General features: G+C 45.1%; 1 protein-coding gene across 9 annotated transcripts; it reads left to right on the forward strand.

Annotated features, from left to right (window-relative positions):
* Nucleotides 1-286: 286 nt before the first annotated feature.
* On the forward strand, nucleotides 287-22,239 carry LYN (LYN proto-oncogene, Src family tyrosine kinase). Of its 9 annotated transcripts, none has more exons than XM_054394619.1 (13): nucleotides 287-429; nucleotides 1,254-1,257; nucleotides 1,668-1,698; nucleotides 1,792-1,897; nucleotides 2,501-2,599; nucleotides 2,706-2,809; nucleotides 3,688-3,837; nucleotides 5,468-5,620; nucleotides 9,717-9,899; nucleotides 11,304-11,380; nucleotides 17,491-17,644; nucleotides 18,494-18,625; nucleotides 21,961-22,239. In XM_054394619.1, the coding sequence occupies exons 1-13, from the start codon at nucleotides 287-289 to the stop codon at nucleotides 22,161-22,163; spliced, it is 1,539 nt and encodes a 512-aa protein (XP_054250594.1). In that variant the 3' UTR covers nucleotides 22,164-22,239. The 9 variants fall into 9 exon arrangements, with proteins under 9 accessions (XP_054250594.1, XP_054250593.1, XP_054250592.1 ...); XM_054394618.1 differs by lacking the exon at nucleotides 1,254-1,257 and adding an exon at nucleotides 682-687 and having other exon boundaries at nucleotides 287-422; nucleotides 1,663-1,698; XM_054394617.1 differs by lacking the exon at nucleotides 1,254-1,257 and adding an exon at nucleotides 795-803 and having other exon boundaries at nucleotides 287-422; nucleotides 1,660-1,698.
* Nucleotides 22,240-24,607: the final 2,368 nt, after the last annotated feature.

Here is a 24,607-nt window from a genome sequence, read left to right on the forward strand (position 1 = left end):
TATATATAACTATTTTGAAATCTTTACCTCACCTGTGGACTGAGACAAAATAAGTCTTCTTTCCTTTGCAGCAGGAAAAAAACCCCAAACAAACCAACCAAAACAACAACAAAAAAAGATTTTTTCAGTGTGTGTCCCTAACCTTCAGCTGCTCTGCCCATGAACTATTGTGTGTGAAAAGGAAGCACCTTTGGGCTGCACAGCCCAGAGGATTGCATGGGAAAACAGCTTGGCTGTAGGGCATAATGGTTTTGTGTTTAATACCTTTTTTGTTCCAACAGGAAATATGGGATGTATAAAATCAAAAAGGAAAGAGAGCCTGCATGGAGATGGGCTAGATTTGAAGAACCAACCAGTACGTAAAACTGAACGAACTATTTATGTGAGGGATCCAACGTCCAATAAACAGCCAAGGCCAGTAAGTAGATAGTCTCAGGGGAGAAATTCCAGTAGCAAGATCAAAGCATGACTGGCATAACTTGCATTTCAATCCCAAGCACATGCATGAAGAAATCCAAATGATTTTTACCCCCACAGTTGGGCTCTTAGCCTTCTGCAGTTCACCCTCAATGAATTGGTGTTGAAGAAATAAGCAGCTCGAATTGGTGGCTTGTTGCTGATGGCTTTTTGTCATGATGGTGTTTAAGAAAATCGTCCTTGGCAAGGCTTCTGCCTCTGCAGAAGAATGTTAGAAACCCTGCAGCAGCTGAGAAGTGTTGTTAAAAGCATTGGCATTGGGGTTTTTCAGAGCAATGGGCTCCAGGTGTGGATTGTTCTCTTTAAAAAGGCTGAAGGCAGCCCAGGTGGTTCTTGACCAGCTCAAGGCAACTTCCCTGGCACTCACTGAAGGTCTCTGCTGGACCTTGCAGGGGTGTGTAGGTAAGGATGGGAGGAGAGCAGAGGGTGCAGTGGTGGAGGAAAGCAGTGCTGTGCTGCAGGAGGAACAAGCCATGGCAGTGCTGAGAAGGGGAATGCCACTGGGTACCAACTGGGTTTGCTGTTTTGCAGTTGGTACCTTCTTTTCCCCCATCCTCTGCCCTGTGCTGGGGAAACCACATTTCCTGACTGCCCTTACCCTAGGTCCATGCTCTCTGCATCGGTAGGTGGCACCCTTCTCTCCCCTCACCAGCTGACATTGGTGGTGGACTCAGGGTGATCTCAGTCAATGTACACACACCACAAACTATCTTTTTTTTTTTAATTATTATTACTCTTTTTGTTATCTTTTTTCTTGCATGGTCTTAGCAATGTAGCCATGCTTGTGGTTCTTTAGCAAGACAGCTGCATGGAATCACGGAATGGTTTGGGTTGGAAGGGACCATTAAAGCTCATCTAGTCCAACCCCCCTGCAGTGAGCAGGGACAACTGCAACTTGATTATATGTTAATAACTGACCTGTTAAAGGGCCATGCCTAAAGCCTCTTCTGCAGAAGACACAAAGCTGCTTGAAGTCCCAGCTGCTCAGTTCAAACTCTAGTGGGGAATGATCAGTTTTTTTCATGTTGCAATTTGCTTTTGAAAAATTGATGGGAGGAGATTGAAGCATTTCCTTTTAACTGAAGGTGTCTTAAACTGAATCATGTGTCAATGGGATGTAAGATTGTCACAAGGATCTAAAACTGCTTAATTAAAGATGTATTTTATTGTAGGCAAATCAAGAAGCCCAGCTCTTACCAGGACAGAGGTTTGTCACTGAAGGTAGGTTTTCATTAGGAGTCTTTCTGCTGTGTGCCATGCCTGTGCCAGCCTGTGAAATGACACAAACCTGCCTTTGGCTTTCTACCTTTGTAGACTCAGAGGAGCCTGGAGTCATTGTGGTAGCTTTGTATCCCTATGATGGCATTCATCAAGATGACTTGTCCTTCAAAAAAGGAGAAAAGATGAAAGTAATTGAGGAGTAAGTATGGAAGTACTGAGGGGGTTGTGGGTTTTTTGGGTTTTTTTCCCTCCCTTGGGCTCATCTGATTCACTTGATAATGTTTTGATATCCTTCCGATACGTGTGTGAGTGGTAAGCAAGCTCCCTTGGATGGGAAAATACAAATGCATAGGGAGCTCTTGGCAGGATGGGAGGGAATGACCTCAGGTTGGACCAGGAGAGGTTTAGGTTGGATATGGAAAAAAATCTTTATTGGAAGAGTGGTCAGGCATTGGAACAGGCCGCCCAGGGAGGTGGTGGAGTCACCACTCCTGGAGGTGTTCAAAACACATGGACATGGCATGTGGGGACAGAGTTAGTGGGCATGGTGGGTTTGGGCTGATGGTTGGAACTGATGATCTTAAAGGTCTTTTCCAACCAAAACAGTTCTATGACTCCATGCCCACAGTAACAGTGAGCAAACATTGGTCCAATGGAGCCCAGTGCCTCTCAGGGAGCTGGAGGTCAGAGGACAGATGCTGCTTCTCTCTCCAGTGCACCTAAAGCTCTCAGCACAGCAGCTCCCAGGTAACATTTCTCCTCTTCCGATCCAGTGAATGCTTCTGTTGTTTCTGTTTTTCAGGCAGGGAGAATGGTGGAGGGCAAAATCTCTCAGCACCAGGAAGGAAGGCTTCATTCCCAGCAACTATGTAGCAAAAGTAAACACTCTGGAAACAGAAGAGTAAGTTCTGCCAGGCTGCAAATACCGAGCAGCTCCTTCACCCTGGTGGTGTGTCCTTTGTGGGTGGGGGACAGAAGTGATGCTGATTCCTTGACATACTTTGCAGGTGGTTCTTCAAAGACATAACCAGAAAAGATGCTGAAAGACAGCTGCTGGCTCCTGGCAATAGTCCTGGAGCTTTCCTTATCAGAGAAAGTGAAACATTAAAAGGTAGGCTTTGGGGTGGGTCACCTCAAAACTGACAGTAGAGTTTGAAGCATGAAGTCTGTCTTGGAAAATATTGCTCTCAGGTGGCACTGGGTATGGAGTAGTCCCTTGGTGTGTCCTGTTGTATGAACTTTCTGCAGCTCTGTAGGGAGGAGCTGAATGAGAAGATCACCAGGAAAAGAGAATCACAGAATGCATCAGGTTGGAAGTGACCCTTGAAGGTCATCTTGTCCAAGCCCCTGCAGGGAGCAGGGACATCTTTAACTAGGTCAGTTTGCTTAGGGCCACATTGAGCCTGACTTTGAATGTCTCCAGGGATGGGACCACCACCTCTCTGGGCAACCTGTCCCAGTATTTCACTACCCTCACTGTGAAGAACTTCCTCCTGATGTCCATCCAATATCCAAAAGGATAACTTTTGGTTATCTAATATCCAACAAGATAGCTCAGCCATCTCCAAGCTGTCCTTCAGCCAGCTGGCCCATGACATCCAGCATGTTCCTTTTGTGAAACCCTGACCTCTGAACTTCAGCTTCTGCCCAAGGGGTGGCACAGGGTGCCATGGCTTGTTCCTTCCTTTGCCAGCCAGTTCCACTTGTGCTAGGGGGACTTTCTGCAGAAGTGGGAATTGGATGTGGAGCTGTCTGGCTTAGAGAGCTCCTGAGTTTGTTGAATAAGATTGAAAAAGAAAGTGTGACTGTAAGCATTTTGGTGGCCAGCTCAGGGCTAACTTCCTCCTGTTGATTGCAAAATAGCTTTTGAGGAAATAAGTGAAGAAAAAAAGAGAGATAAAAAAGGTGAATTTGTATGGCTCAGCTGTGCATGTGTGGACACTGTAGGCTTTTAGTCTCTGTTGATGACCATTATTTCCTTCTCCACAGGCAGCTATTCTCTCTCCATAAGAGACTATGATCCACAGCATGGTGATGTTATTAAGCACTACAAAATTAGGAGCCTAGACAACGGAGGGTTTTACATCTCTCCAAGAATAACCTTCCCCAACATCAATGATATGATCAAACATTATCAAAGTAAGTGGAACCAGTGAGTGAGTTACTTATTAGAGCACAGCCTTGACTTCCTGTGAAGGAAAAGAAAGATTTTCTTGCTTTGCTTCAAGTCTTTTTCATAATTTTTTAAAAATTATTTTATTTCTGATTTGTAATTATTATTTCTACACAACCCAGGCATGCATTTTATCAGAGAGAAAATAAAACTGCTTGGAACCCAAGTCCATTTGATTATCATAATCAGAAATGCATGAAATACAGAGCAGCTTTATCAAACTCCTTATCAGAGCCATGATGATCTGAAGCTCTGGGAAGGATTGCCCTGCATTGTAAAGGAATGAGTCCTGTGTTTGGGAGCAGATTTGTGTTCACAGCTAGCAGGGATATGGACAGGCTTGGGAATGTCTGTGTTTGGGAGCAGATTTGTGTTCACAGCTAGCAGGGATATGGACAGACTTGGGAATGTCAGTGTTTGGGAGCAGATTTATGTTCACAGCTAGCAGGGGTATGGACAGACTTGGGAATGTCAGTGTTTGGGAGCAGATTTATGTTCACAGCTAGCAGGGGTATGGACAGACTTGGGAATGTCGGTGTTTGGGAGCAGATTTGTGTTCACATCCAGCAGGAATATGGACAGACTTGGGAATGTTGTCTTGTGTCTGCTGATGAGTCTGGAACTAATTTTGTTGTTGTTGTTTTTCCTATAAAATTGATTTGTTGTTAGTGGTGTTTTAAAGGAAGCTGAATTCCCTTGGCTTCAAAGGAAGACAACTGTACCCATGTGGAATTGTACAGTTATTATATTTAAGGAAAAAAAAGGGGGGGTGGGAGTGAGAAAAAGAGACAAGATTCTACTTATGTTTTAGCTACAGAAGTGACTTTTGCATAACCTCCTGATGGGTGGCTCAAAACTGTGTTGCTTTTTTGGGGTGTGGTTTTTTTTGTTTTGTTTTTTTTTTGTAACTGGGAAGAGAGATGAGAAATGTAGGGCAGAAGATCACCCAGTGGTTTGTGGTTTTTTGTTTGTGTTTTTGTTTGTTTGTTGTTTGTTTTTTGTTGTGTTTTTTTTCTTTACTGAGGACCTGGCCATGAGGTTTCTGTGAGTTGCTAGATGTGTGGTAATTCTTTGGCACAGCTGGGAAGCCTGACAATGAATCAACGTTTGGTTTAAAGTTATGGCTGGTCAGTGTCTGGAGGGGGGGAAAAAAAAAGTTATCAGTGACCTACTTATGCTTGCATGCACATGTGTCTGAAACCATGCTTCAAGGAAATTTAATGACAAATTCAGAACACAGGTCCTAAGCCTGGCTCCAGTGTGTGTCTTGATCACCATACTGTCAGTAAGCAGAGCTCACGTTGTATTTATTTGGTATAATTTGGACTAAAACCCCCTTAGTAACCTGATGATAACCAGGTGCATGTGGCACTTCCTTCTGAATTCTGTCTCTGAATGCCAGGTTTCAGTTCAGAGGTGCTTAAAGTTGTGTGAAAGCAGCAGAAAGGTGACAATTTCATCAAGCCTCTGAACAGCTTGGACTTTATTTTCAGCTGGTTGCTGCACACCTGCAGTCACATCACACTTGTCTCCCACAGTGAAGCACAGAATTCTGATGGATTTGTGTGGCTTTGTTTTTTTGCCTCTCCAAACCAGAGCAATCAGATGGCTTGTGCAGAAAGTTGGAAAAAGCTTGCATCAGCCCCAAGCCTCAAAAACCATGGGATAAAGATGCATGGGAAATTCCACGGGAATCCATCAAATTAGTGAAGAAGCTTGGAGCTGGTCAGTTTGGAGAGGTCTGGATGGGTAAGTCTATTCCTTTCAACCCAGTGTTTAAACCTGCTGAGGGAAGTGTTGTTTCAGAGTCCTTCAGGAAAATAAGGGACATGAAACAGGTCCAATAGACCTGTAAAATGACAACATCAGGCCAACAGCAAACCTTGGACTCCCCAGTTCAAGAGAGACTGGAGAGCATCCAGCAGAGGGCTGTGAGGATGATGAAGGGATTTTAACATCTCTCCTGTGCAGGAAGACTGAGAGCCCTGGGGCTGCTTAGTCTTGAGAAGAGAAGGCTGAGAGGGGATCTGATCAGTGTCTATGAATATGTGAGGGGTGGGTGCCAGGATGAAGGTGCCAGGCTCTTTCCTGTGGTGCACAGTGGTAGGACAAGGAACAGTGAGTACAAGCTGGAACACAGGAGGTTCCACCTCAACATGAGGAGACACTTCTTTGTGGTGAGGGTGATGGAGCACTGTCCAGAGAGGTGGTGGAGTCCCCTTCTCTAAAGACATTCAGGACCTGTCTGGATGTGTTCCTGTGTCACCTGCCCTAGGTGACCCTGCTTTGATTAGGGGGGTTGGAATTGCTGATCTCTGGAGGTCCCTTCCAAGCCCTAACATTCTGTGATTTTCCTGAGGGGGAAGATACCTGACAGAGACATGGAACAAATCACATAGTTTAGTGGTGGCCTGGTAGTGCTGGGTTAACAGTTGGACTTGATGATCTGAAAGGTGTCTTCCAAGGTGATTCTATGATTGTATCCTGTGATTCTGTTTAGAAAAATGAAGCACAGAGGGATGCTGTTTGAATGGCAAATTCCACCCACAACTGGTGTCAATCAGGAAGCTCCAACTCACTCCTAGGCACAACCTTTTGATATAAATCATATAAAGAAACCCACAAGCAACACATCTCTCTACTACCATCTAACCCAATCCGACCTTTTATCTGTCTCCATAAGAAAAGGCTTCAGAACCCCCCTGGCTATGGTATATGTGAGTGACAATTTACAGAGTAGTTCAGACAAGCATCAGCCATGGTGCTGTTTTGTTTTTTTCTGTCTAATAAACCAGGTCAAGAAAGGTTTAACTGACACTGAAATGCTGTGAAAGCTTTTTGTGGCAGGGGGTAATTCCCTGCTTGGAAATGAAGATGGTTTTGGGAAGTGACTCTTTCTGCACAGGCACACACAAAGGCATCAAACTACCAGGGTGTTTCTGGTTCAAGATGTTTCCTCTTGTTTGTGTCATTATTTTAACATCTAAACTGGGCCTCTGAGCTGTTGCACTGTGAGAAAAATGAATGTTCTGTGAAAGTGATGGCTGAGTTTCCTCTTCTGGGCTCCCTTTCTGAAGAAGAAGCTGATGTGCACAGTGCAGGTCCTCTCATGGAACCACAGCGTGGTGGGGGTTGGAAAGGGACCAAGGGACCTCTGGAGATCAGCTTGTCCAACTCCCTGCTAGAACAGGTTCCACTAGATTGAGCCTGACAGGATCACAATGTCCAGGTGGGTTTGGAATCCCTCCAGAGAAGGAGACTCCAAAGGAAATAGCTGGGACAGGATTTTTGGAGGATTCTAGTCTAAGGTGCAGAGAAGGACATGGCTTTCAGTGTCTGACTTCTGTACAGTTCCTTGTTTCACCTTCAATTTTTAACAGAAGTCTAAACTGCCAGGAGGTTTTCTTCCTGCCATGGTATGGAAGGATTTTTGACCAAGGGGTTCAGTGCATCTGGGCAGGTTCTGCAGTGCTGGGCTGAGGCAGGGTAGCACTGCAGGAGCAGGGGCTGTGGTTTATGCATTTTTGTTCCTGCTGTGCACTGAGAAGAGGTGAACCAGAACGCTCCATGGCATCAATAAACCATGAAGAGAATTCTCAAGCAGGGCTGAGAGAAAAGTTAACAAGCCAAATGGAGTCATTATAGTGTCTTTTATTGATGAGACACATTTTTGCTTGCATCTCATGTGTAAAAGATTCTCTGATTTGGTAACCCCCTCCTTTAGAATGTAAGGGATGTGTTTTGGGAGTGTATGTTCTTATGCAGCTCTTGGAAAAATCGGAGCAAATCATACCACAGGAACACCCTTTTAAAAATAAAAGGCATCTAAAATCATAGAATATTTGGGGTGGGGGGAAGGGACCCCTCACAATGCAGAGCCCTGGAGCAGGCTGCCCAGAGAAGTGGTGGAGTCTCCTCTGGAGAGATTCCAAACCCTCCTGGATGTGATCCTGGGCAAGCTGCTCTAGGTGAAGCTGCTTTAGAAGGGGATTGAAGTAGGTGATCTGCAGAGGTCCCTTCCAGCCCCCACCATACTGTGATTCTGTAATACCTGATGAGATAAATGAAAGTGAGAGAGATCAGGATCAGTGGGGTGGTGTCATCAGCTGATTTGCTTTGCCTGTTGCCAGCAGAGGGTCAGGGTAGAGCATTTTGCTGCAGAAGACCTCAGTGTGGCTGAGGTGGTGTAGTGACACAAAATTTCCCTGAGTAGAAGCCTAGATGATGGATCTCTTCAGGGAGTGTAAAATGTTGTATCATTCATGTGCAGTGTGTTGGTCACACTTGCTTCACAGAAATAAGGATATTAATTAATATGTTTAGTGGAGCACTCAGCAAATTGGGAGTGGAGTGAGTGCTCTGCTTTAGGGTATGGGATGGAATAGTAGAAAGGATACAAATGAGCTTTCTGTTTCTTAAGCAGAAGGAAATATATTTAATATCTGTGGGTTTGGGGTTTTTTTTTCTGCTAGAAACAGACTGTATGGCTGAGCTGTAGCAGCAGAATATGGCCTGTAGTTATTTCTCATGAGTAGGTCACTTAGAGGCATAGCTTTGGTATGCCTTGACCTGACCATGTTTAGAAAAATACATTTAATAACCAGGCAGATAATGTTTTGTGACAGATAAAGTGGCTTCTCTCAGGGGATGATCCTTCTTTAGAAAAAGGTGATAGGAGATGGAGTGCTTAAAGCAAATAGATCTGAAAATGAGGGCCTTGCTTCACCACTGATTGCTTACATTAGGATGATAAATAGTGTAAGGAAATTGTGGGCTCCCATTTAGAGGGGGATCCACTGTGGTCATGCTGTCTGGAAAGTTGCTGAATAAGGAAATGAGGCTGTTTCACTGAGTCAGGAAAGTTTTACCCTCTTCTGAGAATTAATTTTGCAATGTTGAAATGGATATGGTGGGGAACAAGAGTTGCATTTATATTGCTCTCTCTTTCTCCTTTTTTTGCCTTGCCCCTCTCCTCCTTTTTTTGCCTTGCCCCTTTCCTCCCTTTCTCCTCTTTCAAATGAAATGACTTCACAAGAGAAGCTTTGGGAGCAGCATTTGCTACCCTATATTTTTTTAATACTACTTTAATGTTTATTTTATGTTTGAAAAATGCTACAGCAGAAAAGAATTCAGCACTTTGATGCTAGTTGCTTTTTACATGGTTAGAATGTTACCTTACAAAGTTTGTTAAACAGAGACATGGAACAGGCCCAGTCTCTTCCACTCCTGGCACAGGCTGTGTGATCAGAAGTTATCAGCCTTTAAATCTTGCTCTGAGCACTGTGGGCTTGGAGTCCTGGCAGCTTATCTTTGTTGGTCAGGAGAATCCTCATTTGCTTGCACTTTCCTGTAATGCTCTGTGTTGAGCACTGAGGGTTACAGAGAGGATTCCAGGCATGAGGCTGGCACGCATAAAATGGTCATAGTTGTGGTGGTTAAAGGTGCTCCAGAATCTTGAGAGCAATCCACAGACTTGCTTAGCCTGAGACAATTTCTCTTGACATCCATTAAAACATCTCTTAACTGTTTGAATGTTTTATGGGCTGCTTGTAAATGAAAACTTGATATGAAGTCAGGTAACTTGCTTGCTTTATTTTTATTTTTTTTCCCCCTAGATAACTGATTTCTAAAAATAAGGATTGGATGCTTTTTCACTGCAGTGTTCTATCAGTTGCAAAATACAAAGGAATTCCAGCATAAATATTTGTGCTATGTCTGGCATTTGCTCTCCAGCTCGGAGCTGTTGCTGGAATCCAACCTCACCTGCTTTACAAACTCTTGCTAGTCAGGGCTCCTGGTGGCACTGAGTGACTTCAAGTGCCCTGATCATATTCCCTCCTTCTAGGTTACTACCATAACAGCACAAAAGTGGCAGTGAAGACTCTGAAGCCTGGAACAATGTCTGTGCAAGCCTTCCTGGAGGAAGCCAACCTGATGAAAACACTCCAGCACGACAAGCTTGTCAGGCTTTATGCTGTAGTTACCAAAGAAGAACCTATTTATATTATAACAGAATTCATGGCAAAAGGTGAGAGCATTGCACTGGCAAGGACTCTGTCAGCAAACTCTTCTGCTTCTCCTAAAGTAGTCAATTTTTCTTTTAAAAGGAACGAATAAAAGATGAAGGCTTGGGGGGTTTTGGTGTTACTCTTCTGAATGCTGTGCTCTAAAGTGAAGGAGCAGCTCTCCTGGAGGAGGTCTGAGCCTATAATTTTCTGATTCATTGTTGCATTTGTGAAACAAACTGGGGTTTATCATTTCCTTTAACTGCTTCAGATGCAAAGCATAAACCCTCCCTCCCCCACCACCCCAAGAGCTCTGGTTCCTTTTGGCCTCCCTACCTAAATTTTAGGTCTGGTCTCATAGCAAGGCAGTTAAAACAAACCTGAGGAACTGCTTTATCTGGCCCTGGAGTTGATAAAGATGTGTGTAATGCAGTTGAGTGGCTGCACTACTAGGAAAGGAGAACCTTCATTAGAGCATCTGCTAGGAAAGGAGAACCTTCATTAGAGCATCCACTAGAAAATCCTCATTAGAGGATTATCTCACAAAGCAAGTGAGGCTTCCTTCTCAGATTGTCTTAGGTTTTCTGGGTTTGTTCTGGTTTCATTCTCTTTTCAAGCAATTCTGCTGCTAACTTCTTAAGTGTTGAGCTGCTTGTCCTTTATGACTTGGGAAGGGCAAGCACAACAAAGCTGGCAAAGGGTCTAGAGCACAAGGTATAGAGGAGCAGCTGAGGGAACTGGAGTTGTTCAGCCTGCTTGTTTAATCTGGAGCAGAGGAGGCTAAGGGGAGACCTTGTGGCTCTCTACAGCTCCCTGAAAGGAGGCTGGAGCCAGGTGGGGGGCAGTCTCTTCTCCCAGCTAACAAAGGAAAAGATTGAGAGGAAATGGCTTCAAGTTGCACGGGGGGAGATTTAGGCAGGGTGCTAGGAAAAATTTCCTCACTTTAGAGAGTGGTCAAGCATTGGAATAGGCTGCCCAGGGAAGTGGTGGAGTCACTGCCCCTGGAAGCATTCAAAAAAGTGTAGATGGCTTTTAGGGACATGGTTTAGTGGTGGGCTTGGCAGTGTTAGAGCAACAGTTGAGCTCCATGACCTTGGAGGTCTTTTCCAACCCTGTGCTCATATGATTCTGTGATTCTCTCATGCAGCTTTCCTGATAATCCATCCAGCAGGTACTTAGCAAACTCAGCACCACTCAGCACAGGTGTGGCTGATGGGAGTTTTCTGCACCCAGGAAAATGGCAAAACTTGGGTGCCTCCCTTCTGGACTGGATGTTCCTGGTGTTAAATCTGATGTAAAGAGACTGCCTTCCTCTAGCCAACTTGAGAATACATCAAAACACTTCACTGATGCGGAAAATGCAGGACCTCCCGTGACCTTTACCTTGCCAATAACTGCACTGAGTTAACCTTTCTCTGTTATCACAGGGAGTTTGCTGGATTTCCTGAAGAGTGATGAAGGAAGTAAATTGCTGCTTCCCAAGCTAATTGACTTCTCTGCTCAGGTAAATTTGGAGAGAGATGCTCAAAGTTAAGGGGGTTTATGGTCTGGAACTTGCTGGGCAACTTTATCCTGAGGGGTTTTATTGCATTAAAAAAGAATTTAATGTTCAAGTAAGTTTTGCTGTTAGTTGTGCCCTGGAAGTGTTTGGTGTAGCCACTTGAGATATGAATGCTGGAGGGCTCTGAAATGAGAATGTTTTAAAGGAAGCTGTTTTGCATATGTCCCTTCAAGCACCTTTGAGCTGCTGTAGTACAGAGCAGTGGCATTTCTGGTAGAATTCAGCACAGCTGCCAGTGTTGGGCATGCCAGGAACCACCAGGAACATGGAGAAGGCTAAATCTGATCCCCTTCCCTGCCTGTGTGATCCCTGCTGGTGCATGGTCACCTCATCAGCTGGTCTCACTACTGCAGGTTGACAAGTAGTTCCTCTTCCTGGGACCTCTGCCCATCAGCAGCCTCAGGGAACCCAAAGGTGCTCATAGTCTTGGTTCCCAGTTATGAGTTGGAGGGTAAATGAAATACATTGCTTTGTCCACAAGCTGTACTGCCACTGGGGGAAGGCTGAGAGGGCTGGGTTTGTTCAGCCTGGAGAAGAGAAGGCTTAGGGGAGACCTTATGGATTGGGACATAAAGGGTGGCTGCCAGGAGGATGGAGACTCCCTTTTTAAAAGGAGTCACATGGAAAAGACAGGGGATGGTGGGGGACAAGTTACTGCTGGGGGGATTCTAATTGGACTCCAGAAGAAAATGTTTCCCCATCAGAACAATTTGAGATTGGAATCATCTCCCCAGGGAAGCAGTGAAGTCCTCTACATTGGGCAGTTTTAAAATCAGCTGGACAGGGTACTGGGCTAGCTCATTTCAACTCTACTACCCCAGATGGTCCCTTCCAACCTGGCATTCTGACTCTGTGATCCTGCTGGTGCCAAGGCAGCCCATGTGGGTGTTGCTCATACTCCCCATGGTGGTCTGCAGACAACAGCTTTGCTCCTTCAGCACTGGCAAACTCCAAATACAATTTGTTGGCTTTTTGTCTTGCCCTAGAGGTAATTTACCCAGAGAGCTCTTGATCCTGTGTGTCACAGCTGTTGCAGCTGTGCTTGTTTCTGTCTGAGATCTGCTGGAAAGGTCTCCCACGAAAGCAGGGAAGCTTCTGCATGTGCAAACCCTTCCTGCTCCTTATGCAAATCCCTTATCTGCCATGCAGCACACACATGCTGGCTGGCTGTGTTTAGGAGGCTGACAGCAATTGTTACTGCACATAACTCATGTTGGAACATTCCAACTGGCCAAAGCTCTGCCATAAAACCAGTCTGTCCTCTTTCCTGTGCAGTGCTGATACCCTCAGTCATTCTGTGATCTGCAGCTTCCCTCTGCCTGCCTTCTAGGGCTGCAATGCCATTAAAGTAATAAGCTTAGACTAAAGTAATAAGCTTAGACTAAAGTAATAAGCTTAGACTAAAATTAATAGAGATTTTTGATGCACTATTTTAATCCCTCTCTCCCTCCTTTTTTTAAGGAGAAAGTCCTCCATCAGGATTGAATTTTTTTTTCTTTTCTTTTTTTCACTCACCTTTGGCACTGGGGGGATTTGCACAGCGGTTTTGCCATATCCCTCTCCAGGTTTCTTTCATTTTTAATGATCCCCTCTAACATTCCAGTGCATAATTATATATTTTACTTTAATAATCCTTTTTTTTCCCCCTGTGGGGCTGCTTTGACTACATATCCACTTGAGTGGAGCAGGAGGAATTTGTTTGTGCAGCCTTTCCTGCCTTTGCCTTTAGGATAAGAGCTGCTGCAGACTGAGAATTGATGTTGCACTCCATGTATCACTTGAAGATTAAACTGTGGCTGTTCCTCAAGGGTTTTCAGTACTCTGATATAAAGGGTCTACACCCTCTTCAGAGACAAACAGTTGTGTGAAGATGAATTCTCATTTTGAAAGCTCTGTGGTCAAGAAATGTATTTTATTTTGTTATTTGTCTGGAGGTTCTTGAAAAGAATCTGGGTTTGGCTAATCCCAGACCAAAGACAATCTTGTCCAGACCAATAACAAATGTCTGCCTCAAACCTGCAGACTGCTTTAGTGAGGCTGTTCCCTAGGAACTGAGAATTATCATAGAATCACAGAATGGCTTAGACTGAAAGGGACCTCAGAGATCATCTGCTTCATCCTCCCTGCCATGGGCAGGGACACCTTTCAACTAGACTCAGCTGCTCAAGGCCTCATCCAACCCGCCCTTGAACACCCCCAGCATCCCTGGGCAGCCTGTTCCAGAGTCTCATGACCCTTATACTGAAAAACTTCTTCCTCAGATAGTCTAAACCTCCTCTCCCTCAGCTCCAAACCACTCCTCCTTGTCCTGTTTCTAGACACCCTCATGAAAAGTCCCTCTGCAGCCTTCCTGTAGGATCCCTTCAGGTATTGGAAGGCAGCTACAAGGTCCCCCCCAGAGTCTTCTCTTCTCCAGGCTGAACACTCCCAGCTCCCTCAGCCTGTCCTCATAGCAGAGGTGCTCCAGCCAATTAACCAGATTTAAGGCAGTGTTCAACTTTGGGCTATGCTCCATTATTTTCTCTGCTTAAAATTCACCAGCAGGCTGCTGCCTCCCACCCTGAGTGCTTTGCACTTCTTTCCAGTCTGGTTTTGGGGCTGCTTTGGCAGGAGCATCCCACCCAGCCACGGGCCTGAGCTCATGGGCAGCCAAAAGCAGCTCTGAGATTGGATATTAGGAAACATTTCTTTCCTGCAGCAGTGGTCAGGCATTGGCACAGGTGCCCAGAGAGGTGGTAGAGTCACCATCCCTGGAGGTGTTCAAGAAACCTGTAGCCATGGCAGTTGTGGACGTGATTCAATGGCCATGGTGGTGTTGGGCTGATAGTTGTACTCAGTGATCTTAGAAGTCTCTTCCAACTGAAATAATTCAATGGTTCTGAGGCCACTGTCCCCCATCTGCTGAGCAAAGCAGGAGGGAATGCAGCCAGCATGTCCTGTTGGTGGCTGGACCCTCAGGGCAGCATCCCTACCCTGGGACAGCAGGTCAGCGCCACTTGTCTGGCAGGCAGCAGCCACAGAGAGGGAATTCCCAAGCTGCCTTTGTTCAGCAATCCCTGCTTCTGCTGCTGTGGGATCATGTGGAGAGTTGTGGTATGGATCCTGAGGAGTAAAAGTGTGTCAGTAGAGCATTAAAGGTGAAGGGAAACTGCTCCTTTCTTGGTAGTAACACTTGTGCAGTGGAAGCAGAATCCTCTCTTAAAGGCCACAACTCTAGAAGCCCAAATGAGCTTTCCCAGCCTGTTCCTGAGCTGTAGCTGCACACTGCTGACAGGTACCAATGAGCATTAAAAGAGGAGGGGGAAAGGCTTTCATTTTCTTTTGTTCCCATGAATTTCTGTACCTTTAACACATCATTTGGCAATGAAAACCCAACAATTAACAGAAAGATTTATCACATGGGCTCTGGCACACATTGCCTTGATCAAAAAAATCTTTTTTTTCCCCTTGTATTTTTCTTTTCCTACAAGCAAAGGTTTTAACACAACCAGATGTGTGAACTCAGTTGCCCAGTTGTTTCCCCTCCTTCTCCTATTCAAATTTCCTTGCCCATTGTTCTTTTCCTACCTGGGACTATTTTGCATGCCCAAATAGTTGCACATCCGTGGCTGCTTTGGATTTCTCTGATTCAATGCAGTCAGAACCATGGTCGTGGAATTTCCAAGAACTGTAGTTGGTATTTGCTGAAAACAGAATGGATTGTTGGATGGCACATTCTTCAGTCATGACTGGTCAGATGGTGAGTTCAGTGAGCCTGGCACAAACAGGAGGAAATAAAGCCACTGGAAAGGCCATTTTGCTTGGTTGGGTGCAAACTAAATATCATCATGAATGTCTCGTTGGTGAAGAGGTTCTTTTTTCCCTAGCCAGCAATTCACCCAAATGTTTGATCTGTGCAAGGGAGTAGGGGGGAATTGAGCTTTGTGATAGCTGATGTGGTTTGGTGACACTGGTACTCCTGTCTGCATTTTGGTCCTATCTGCCAAGCTGGCCAGTCCAATCTCAGCACTGATCAAAGCCAAAACTTCCCTTCCATTCCTTCCCAAGCCCAAATAGTGGATGAAGAGGAGAAGAGAGAGAGATCCATGGGGAGGGGAGAGAGGCAGAGCAGCCTCTATTCGATTACTTCTGTTTTATCTGTAAGTCTCTGTCTCTGGTAAGACTCTGTTGCAACGATTCACCAGTAGCTGCTTCCTTCTTGATGAAACATCTTAGTGATTTCTAGAGTGTATGAGCTGCAGGTGTCCCCTCTCTTCACCATCAGAGGTTCTTCTGGTTCAGTTGGAACCCCTTGCCCCTTACAGGGCAATGCAAGGCTCTGCTCTGAAGAGTTTGTCAGTTTGTGCCAGGTTTGCAGTGGGAGGAGGGGGGAGGGCAAGTGGCTCTGTTTTTCCATTGCTTGAAGAGAAAATGAGGAACAAGGAGCATGTGGTTGTGTGTTGTAAGTGGTGGCACTGGGTGCCATCACAGCACCCCTGGGGGGCTTGTGAAAATGGATAAGCAGAAGTGATGTTTTCTTCAAGCTTGGTTGGGTGCTGCTGGCTGCTTTGCTGCAGGGCCCAAACTGGCACCTCTGGTGCTGTGAAGGGGTCTGTGCATGGGGCTTCTGCTGAGGTGGGAAGAGCCTGGGCATGAATGTGCTGGGGACTGGTACTGGAGAAGGGCTCCTGCTGCTTTGACAGCAGATCTGAGAGCTTGTGTGTTCCCCAAACCTTATGGCTGGGACTGAGCTGCCACCCATCCACCCCCAGCCAACCCAGGGAGGTACCTGTGGCACAGGCTGGGCCATGGGAACGGCTTTGCCCATCACCAGAGTCTCACAAAGAAGAGGCAAACTGACAGCTTACAAGCACTGGGTGTATTTTTTTCCCTAGCTCTTCTGAACCCACCCTCTCCACATCAGTTTTATTGCTCTGAGTTTGAAAAATATTATTTCAGTTTCTTCTCTTTTTCTGAAAAGTAAAATGCTTTTCTTCAGGGAGGGAAAAAAAAAGGAGAAGAAAAAAAAAAGGGTAGTCTGGGCAAATCCTGCAAAAATCATCCCCAGTGCATATTTTGAGGACATTAATCATCTTCAGTTTGTTAGGAGATTCATTTGGGCTGCTGAAATACAAATCAAATTGACTTATGATAGTATCTGAGAGCTGAGCTGGCTGTTGCCAAACACTCCTCCTGTGGGAACATGTTATTGTAGAAGAAAATGAAGTTGTTTGCCCTCTCTTAGTAATTGTTTCCTGATTGTCCAGACCCATTCTGGGGTTTTGTTGGTTTGGTTTTTTGTTTTGTTTTGTTTTTTTTTTTAACTGTCTGCACTGGTTTTCCATTAAGCTGTAAAGGAACATCTGTATCTTGTTTAACTTATTAATTCCTTCCATTCTCAGGATTTGGAAATTAGACTTGCTAATAATTAGGGGAAGAGCCCTTTTTACAAGGGCTTGTAGTGGTAGAATGGGGAGGGACTGGATTGAAGCTTGAGGAGGGGAGATTCAGACTGGAGATTAAGAAGAAATTCTTTCCAGTGAGGGTGGGGAGACCCTGAACAGGTCGCTCAGGGAGTTTGTAGATGCCTCCTCCCTGGAGGTGTTCACGGCCAGGTTGGATGAGGCCTTGAGCAACCAGGGCCAGCGAGAGGTGTCCCTGCCCATGGCAGGGGGGTTGGAACTAGATGATCTTTAAGGTCCCTTCGAACTCAAACCATTCTATGTCTCTGAATATATTAGTAAAAATCTTAGGAAAGTTTTAAGATTTTTTTTTTTTTTTTTGTTTCAGAAAATGCCTCTGAAGCATCTCTCTAATCCTGCCAGCTGTTATTCACCTAAACTATTCATTTCAAGCTGCTCCTGTAAGCTTAGCTTTGCAGCTGGATTTTATACCTGGGTTTTCCATGCTAATCACCTTCTCCTTTCTTCCACCTAAAAAAACCCACTTCCAAGCCACTGGTAATGACTAAATGGATGCAACTCTGCCAATACCTTGAAAAAGGAGAGAGATAGGACCTGCTGCTGGTGGTGTGTGGTGCTGAGGTACCAAAGCAGTCGTTTCTTTGCTTGCAGATTGCAGAAGGCATGGCGTACATAGAAAGAAAAAATTACATCCACCGAGATCTGAGAGCAGCAAACGTTCTGGTTTCGGACCTACTGATGTGCAAGATTGCTGATTTTGGGCTGGCCAGAGTCATTGAAGACAATGAATACACAGCTAGGGAAGGTGAGGCCCTCCCTCCTTGCCTTCTGCCCCCAAGTCAGGGCCCTTCTGCCCTTCCTGGTTCTTGGGGTCCTTTCCAACCTGGCATTTCGGAAGCTGCTTTAGGAGCTGCAGCCTTGATTTGGATGTGCTCCAAGGAGACCTTAGAGCTACATTTTGATATCTGAAAGGGACCTACAGGAAGGCTGGGGAAGGATGGTTTAGAAGATCCTGTAGCGATAGGATGAGGGGCAGTGGTTTGAAACTGCAGCAGGGCAGATTTAGGTTTGGATACCAGGAGGAAGTTCTGCACTGTGAGAGGGGGGGAAATACTGGGACAGGTTGTCCAGGGACATGGTTTAAGCCCTTATCCCTGGAGATGTTCAAGATCAGGCTCGATGTGGTCCTGGGCATCCTGATTTAGTTGAAAGTATCCCTGCTGATGGCAGGGGCTTGGACAAGATGACCTTTGAGGGTCCCTTCCAACCCAGTGCAATCTGTGAATCTGCACGTTGCAGCTAGAATGACTTTCTTTTAAAACAGGAAAAATTAAAGACTTGTGAAGCTCCAGGTGGTGGGAGTTGTAAGACTGGGGCCTGACCATGGGCAAAAGGGAAAATGGTGACTCAGTGTAGCAAAATTCACCACACCTCAGCCCAAAGCTGCTGTGTTACTTTCAGTATCTTATTTGCACCTCTGACATGCAGTGTGGCAAGGTGCATCCTGCAGCACATCTCTGCTGCTCTCTTGGAGAGGAGTTGGTGGTCGCTTTGCTCATCTCAGGGTATCATAGGCAAGTCAGTTAAGAGCTTTTAGTGACCTGATACTGAGTGTTTCAATTTGCCTTTGACTGAGACTGTGTTGCTTTTGCAGGTGCCAAGTTCCCTATTAAATGGACAGCACCAGAGGCAATCAACTATGGATCTTTTACTATTAAATCTGATGTGTGGTCATTTGGGATTCTCCTGTATGAAATTGTCACATATGGAAAGATTCCTTATCCAGGTAAGGACAAGTGTTTGTGGCAGCACCTCTGTATTGATGGCTTTGGTGTCAAAAAGCAGAGAAAACATGCAGGGAAAGAGGGATCTGCTGGAGAGAGAGTCCATTGGAGAGCTATAAGGCTGAGTGGGGGACTTGAACATCTCTCCTATGAAGGCTGAGACACTTGGGGAGTGTTTAGTCTGGACAAGAGAGGGCTGAGAGGGGATCTTATTAATGCCTATCAATCTCTAAGGGGTGGGTGTCAGGATGAAGGTGCCAGGCTCTTTTCAGTGGTGCCCAGTGACAGGACAAGGAACAATAGGTAGAAGCTGGAATGCTGCAAGATGAAGAAGCGTTTTAGGGTGAGGATGATAGAGCACTGGAAGGGGCTGCCCAGGGAGGCTGTGGAGTCTCTTTCTCTAGACATGATTACATGGTTTTATGGCCATGGTGGTCTTAGGTCAATGGTTGGAATTGATGAGGTCTTTTCTGATTGAAAGCCTTCTAGTCTTTAAAGAGAGCTGGAGAGGGACTGTTGACAAAGGCATGTTTTGACAAGACAAGGACTAATGGCTTCAAACTGGAAGCTGGATTTAGAATGGACATTAGGAAGAAATTCTGCCCCAGGAAGGTGGTGAGGCACTGGAACAGGATAGCCAGAGAAGTTTATGGAGGCTCCAACCCTGGAAGTGTAAAGAGCCAAGTAATGCATGGCTCTTCCCCCAGCCAGGATGCTTTGTTTGTTTGGGTTAGGCCATGCCTATGTAGCTTGAGAGCTGCCTACACTGAGCTGGGTCTCAAGGTCATTTGGGGATACCTTGACTCTTGTCCTTCCCTGAGCAAACCTCACAACAGAAATGCAAGCTCAAATCCCCTACTTGACTCTACAGGTAGGTCAGGGCTAGCTTTACCTCTGTAAAACAGTTTTACTTTAAGAGCAAAATCAGTCCCTAGAGCAGACATGGTACTGCTGTTCTGCTGTGGGAAAAGAGCTCTTCCAGGGGCAGGCTGGGCAGATTGTTTTGTTTTACATATGGGAGCATTTTTATGAGCACCATAAATAGTCTGTACATTGTGGATTCATTTGTCAACCAGCAGTTAGAAGCAGAAGTTTCTTGCCTGCAGACTGGAAGGGTTTAATGGTTTGCAGGCATTGCTTAGATTGAAACTGGAAAAGGGATCTATGTCTATTTTAAATAGCAGTAGAAGGTGACAGAGCCTCTTAAGACTGAAAGGGGATAGTGAATAACTAGGACAGCAAATATGCATGTGGGATAGATTTTTTTTTTTTTCTTTACCAATTAGGGTGTGGTTTTGGTGAGACAAATTAACTTCTTTTCCCTTTAATTAGCTAGTTTGAGAGTAGTGTGGGGAAGAGGTGAGCCTTTTTGTTTCAATGAAACCCCCCAAAGAGCTGCAGGTATGTTCATGATATATTTACTAAGGACTAGTGACAGAGGTATTTTCATGTTTCTTGTGAGCTTAAATGGTTATTGAAGAGGTAGTTTGTCTGCAGGCCTCATTCAGCACCAAACCCAGTAGCACCAAGTCCTCAGGAAGTGCCACAGTTAGCTAAGACTTACATAGTACAAATCACTGTTTTACTGAATACATTATACACAATCTACTTCAAGCTGTAGCACTGCTCTCTATAAAAGGCTTTATTGGCTTGCTTTCTCTGTTTATTTAGCCTCTTTATAGCACTATACAAAGCTTCTACACAGCATTAGAATGCCTTAATCTGACAACATGCCCTTCCACTGCTATCTTCACAATACTTTTTTCCTACACATGTACAGTATTAGCTCAGGAAAATTTCACTGCTCCTTCCACAGAGAAACTGAAAAAAGAAGCACTCTGATCCAGATTCAAAATCTAGAGCTGTTTCTAGGACAGGTTCAAGCCAAAAGGCCTGAAGTCAGCTCTATCCTGTAGCCGTCTTGAATAACCAAAGTAATTCTGGGTGAAGTTGTCATTTGCTTGTTGTTCAAATATGTCCTTAACCTGTCAAGTGGCTTAAATCATAGCTCTCATAGTCAGGTAACAGGTACAAAGGGCTGCAGCAACAGTGCTCAGTCACCAAGTATTTCTGCCTCTCCACGGCCAACCTTGCTCTGGCAGGACCCATCCTGCCTCCTCTCAGTGCACACCTCTGGGAACTGGTGAATGTCACACAGGCACCTGAGCAGAGGCTGAGTTGCCTGAGAAAGCCCTGAGAAACCACAGCCTTGGGCAGAACTGTGCCACATGGAACAGGTAGGCTGAGGGGTCTGGAACACCTTCTTGAAAGGGAATGTCTTCACTGTGGGTGGCAAATCTCTTGGCTTGAAGCACTGGTATTTCCTGCATGCCCAGTCAGCAGCCACTGGAGTGCAGAAAGCTCAGAGTCCACATCCTGGAGAAGGCAATCCTGACATAATTACTCTGCTGGGTTGTGTAAGACCTGTAGAAGAAGGGACAAGCTGAAAGAAAGGCTTCTGGGGAGGAAGTGATGAGTCTGACCTTCTGAGAGGTGGTGTTGAAATCCTTCTGTGAACCAATCTGTCAAAGACAAAAAAAAAGGGGGGGGAAGGGGAGGCCAGGGGATAGGGGAAAAAGGAGATGAGGAGGATGGAGGCAAGGGCAGGCCCCTCTCACACAATGATAGGTAACATATGAGGCTCAGGGTCTACTTCTGGTAGTTAAAATTCTTACCTCTGAAAGAAAACCATAGCAGGGAAACAAAGCAAAGCTCAGCACAGCTGACAAGATGGTTTTGCACACTAGGATGAGGAAGAAGGGAAGGGAAATTGCCAGTTACAAGTAACACTATCATGAGTGATCCTGACCAGTGGCATGCAATCAGCAGCACTTACACGCAAGTTAACGTAGAAGGAAATCTGAAGGTGTGACTCTGCTGGGCAGTGTGGTTAGACAGGTCAGCTGCTCTCTCTCATGGTGTGGATGTGGTCTACAGTAGGAGGATGAGCAGCTCTGCAGCTAGAGACAACAGCTGAGGCCAAGACAGGCTTTTGCCCACCACTGGAAGCAGAACAAATGGTGATAGAACTGGTCAGAAGAACAGCATAGAGCTGGTTCTGGGGATGACAGTTATGATCTTTCTCAGTCTCGTTAGACTTGGCTCTAAAGAGGTTGAAGCATTCAGCAGAGGAAACAAATCTTCCCCCAAGATTTTCAGAGCAAGTCTCTTGATGCTGGTGCATCCTGGCTTTGCTTACTGACCTCATATTAACAGCTGCCTTTAGCTAGCAAGAGTCTTGTATTACTGGATGAAGATCTTTAGAGTGAAGCACCTAGAGAAACAGTTCTGCAGGAAGTGAGACCATTTCAGCACACCTTTCTTTTTCCCATTGCAGGGATGAGCAATTCAGACGTGATGGTTGCCCTTCAGCGTGGGTACCGGATGCCACGCATGGAAGCCTGTCCAGCTGAGCTTTATGAGATCATGAAAACCTGCTGGAAAGACAAAGCAGAAGAGAGGCCAACATTTGATTATCTGCAGAGCGTGCTTGATGACTTCTACACAGCAACAGAAGGGCAGTATCAACAACAGCCATAGAACAAAGACAACTTTTTCTATTGCCATAGCTCATTGCCACAGACTCTCATTGGGACAGACTGCTCAAGCCAATTACTTCACGAGTTTGGATGTCTGAACTGAGTGTGGAAGCTGAAATGCTGAAGGAAAGATTAATTCTGCAGCAAAATAAGAATGGATTTGGTTAAAACAGCTCCTCTAAAGCTTGACCTTCTTAAATGCTGTGTTTTGCAGCTGCAGAAACACCCCAAGGCAAGCAGGCTTTTCAGGGTGGGGCAGGAGAAGGAAAGAAACTGATCATGGTGCAGTTTGGCAACACCTTCTTAGGATCCAGCTCATGCAACACATTACAAGGAGACCTTTATGGAAGGGGAAAGAAGATGCACAAACAGCTGTTTGCAAAAGAAAGTGATGAAGGAGAACTTGCAGGTTTAAGACATGGTGATGGTCTTAAATATTTTTCCTTCAATCCAGCACATTATGAAAACTATTTTTATATCCTTGTTAATTCACATTGATAGCTGGAGTACTGTCACCTCTTGGAGGACTTCCTAACAGTGTCCTGGTTGCCTCTGAGGAAGGGTTATCTATAAAGTTCTTTATACTGAAGATGAGTCTGGTTTTCTGCTGTATTACACATACTAAACTTGATCTCCTCTCCAAAGCCATCACAGCTGCAGAAGTGCAATATGAACATGTGGCAGCACACCCTACTCCATGCTCAACCCTTCAGTTTCCCCACAGGCCAAGGCCATCCTCTGCAGTCCATGGGAAAGCACAGGATTTTGAAGGAAGTGAATACTTCATTGCAGTTGCTGAGGCTTCCCAGTGAAAATACAGTGAGATTAACTTGGAATCCCCTGTGATTATCCAAAAATATTCCTTATATTTTTGCTGCTTTAATCAACTAACCTCAAGTCTGTTCTAAAGCTGAAACTAGCTCTAGCACTATTAGAAACTTGTGGACACCAAGTTACATTGCAGGGTTTGTTGCTCAGTATGTAAACCTCATTCATGAAGGCAGTTTGCTAAGCTCTACCTTTTGTTCTACCAAATCATTCACCAGAACAGCCAAGCTGGTGCAATTGCATTGTAAGCACAGCATAGATTACTTCTGGTTTTCCCCAAAGTGACACTGGTTCTTACAACTGAAATCCAGAACCATCTCTGCCACCCCTCAGCCCCTGTTTATTTAGGCAAATGGTACTTTGCAGAAGCTCTTAAAACCCTTTTGATAAAGCTTCAGTGTGCCTGCAGTTGAAGTTCAGCAGCATAAAATATTCATTGCTTTTCTTTTCCACAGGCTTCCTTCAAACTGTGCAGTCTGAGCAGCCTCTCAGTTAAATATGTAAATAGTTTCTATTGTATGGTGATTTTTAATTTTAATAAACACTTCCTCTGAAGCAAGTTGTATGCTACTAATTTGAGATACAAATGGCTGATGTTCTATATCCAGGGTGGAAACAGGGGAACATCTGTTCATCGCTACTAACAAGACTCATGGATTCTGCTTTCCTTACACCTACTAAGCTTTGAGAAGCTGAAGATAACCAAACCAACCTTTCTGCATCTTTGTTAGGGCTTTCTTTTGGCCTAGAGGGCAGGAAGAGACACTGTCAGTGCTCAGCTGTCCTTTAAAACAGCTCCAAAATCTAATGCAATAGCAAGACAGTCCACTGCAACTCTTGGGAAAACATTCCAGTTAGAAATCTGTCAGTACTTTACTACAGGCTTCATTTTAAGGGAAAAATTAAATAGTCTGAGGTAATATATAACCTTGTCTTTCAAATCATGGCCTATAGCCAAAGAGCTCTGGGAAGTAGGAACATGGAAACAGCAGTTGCTTGGGGAATAAGAGCTTAGTGTTACACAAACTTGCTAACGTGCAGTCTCAGGCAAGTGCCAGGCTGCCAAGGTGCAGCACTGGATTGTTTGAAATGGTACTAACAGGAAGTTAAAATGGAATTAACAGAACTTTGCCAGAATTAGCCTCTTCTGATAGTTTTATTGTTTTTAAACTTCTGATTGAATACTGCTGTTCCTAGAGCACTTAGCACAGCTTTCTTATTCAAGGGGTCGACACTCAGTGTATAGTATCACTACACCAAAATATTTTTCATAGCTGGAATAGTGTGAGCAGGAGTAAAATAATATTTTAGGAACTCTACCCTGTAGAGCTACTGGAGCCAGAAAAAGCCAAGTCTCAGAACAGGAGACCAGCACTGCATCTCCAGCCTGGTTAAAGACACAGCAGAGTGGTTACGTACCACTGCATGTGTCCAGTCCAACCCCAAACTCAAAAGACCTGGCACAAACAGTCACAGCAGAGCAGGGCTGTTCTCAGTGTCACACAGGAAGGCTGCACCACCTAGTGTCACCTGACATTCCTCCTCTCCACTGGGTTCCCTCTACTACAAGGAACAGCATTACAGAGACTGCAGCCCCAATTACTTACAGGTTCACCC

This window comes from Indicator indicator, chromosome 31, assembly GCF_027791375.1.
Source record: "Indicator indicator isolate 239-I01 chromosome 31, UM_Iind_1.1, whole genome shotgun sequence".
Classification (NCBI taxonomy): Eukaryota; Metazoa; Chordata; class Aves; order Piciformes; family Indicatoridae; genus Indicator; species Indicator indicator.

What these genes read in the sequence shown, in the direction of transcription:
- LYN (XM_054394620.1), top strand. Translation starts at nt 287, where the DNA reads ATGGGATGTATAAAATCAAAAAGGAAAGAGAGCCTGCATGGAGATGGG. An exon ending in AACACTCTGGAAACAGAAGA is followed by an intron (nt 2,600 to 2,705) that starts GTAAGTTCTGCC and finishes CATACTTTGCAG; the next exon opens with GTGGTTCTTCAAAGACATAA. An exon ending in AACAGAATTCATGGCAAAAG is followed by an intron (nt 9,900 to 11,303) that starts GTGAGAGCATTG and finishes CTGTTATCACAG; the next exon opens with GGAGTTTGCTGGATTTCCTG.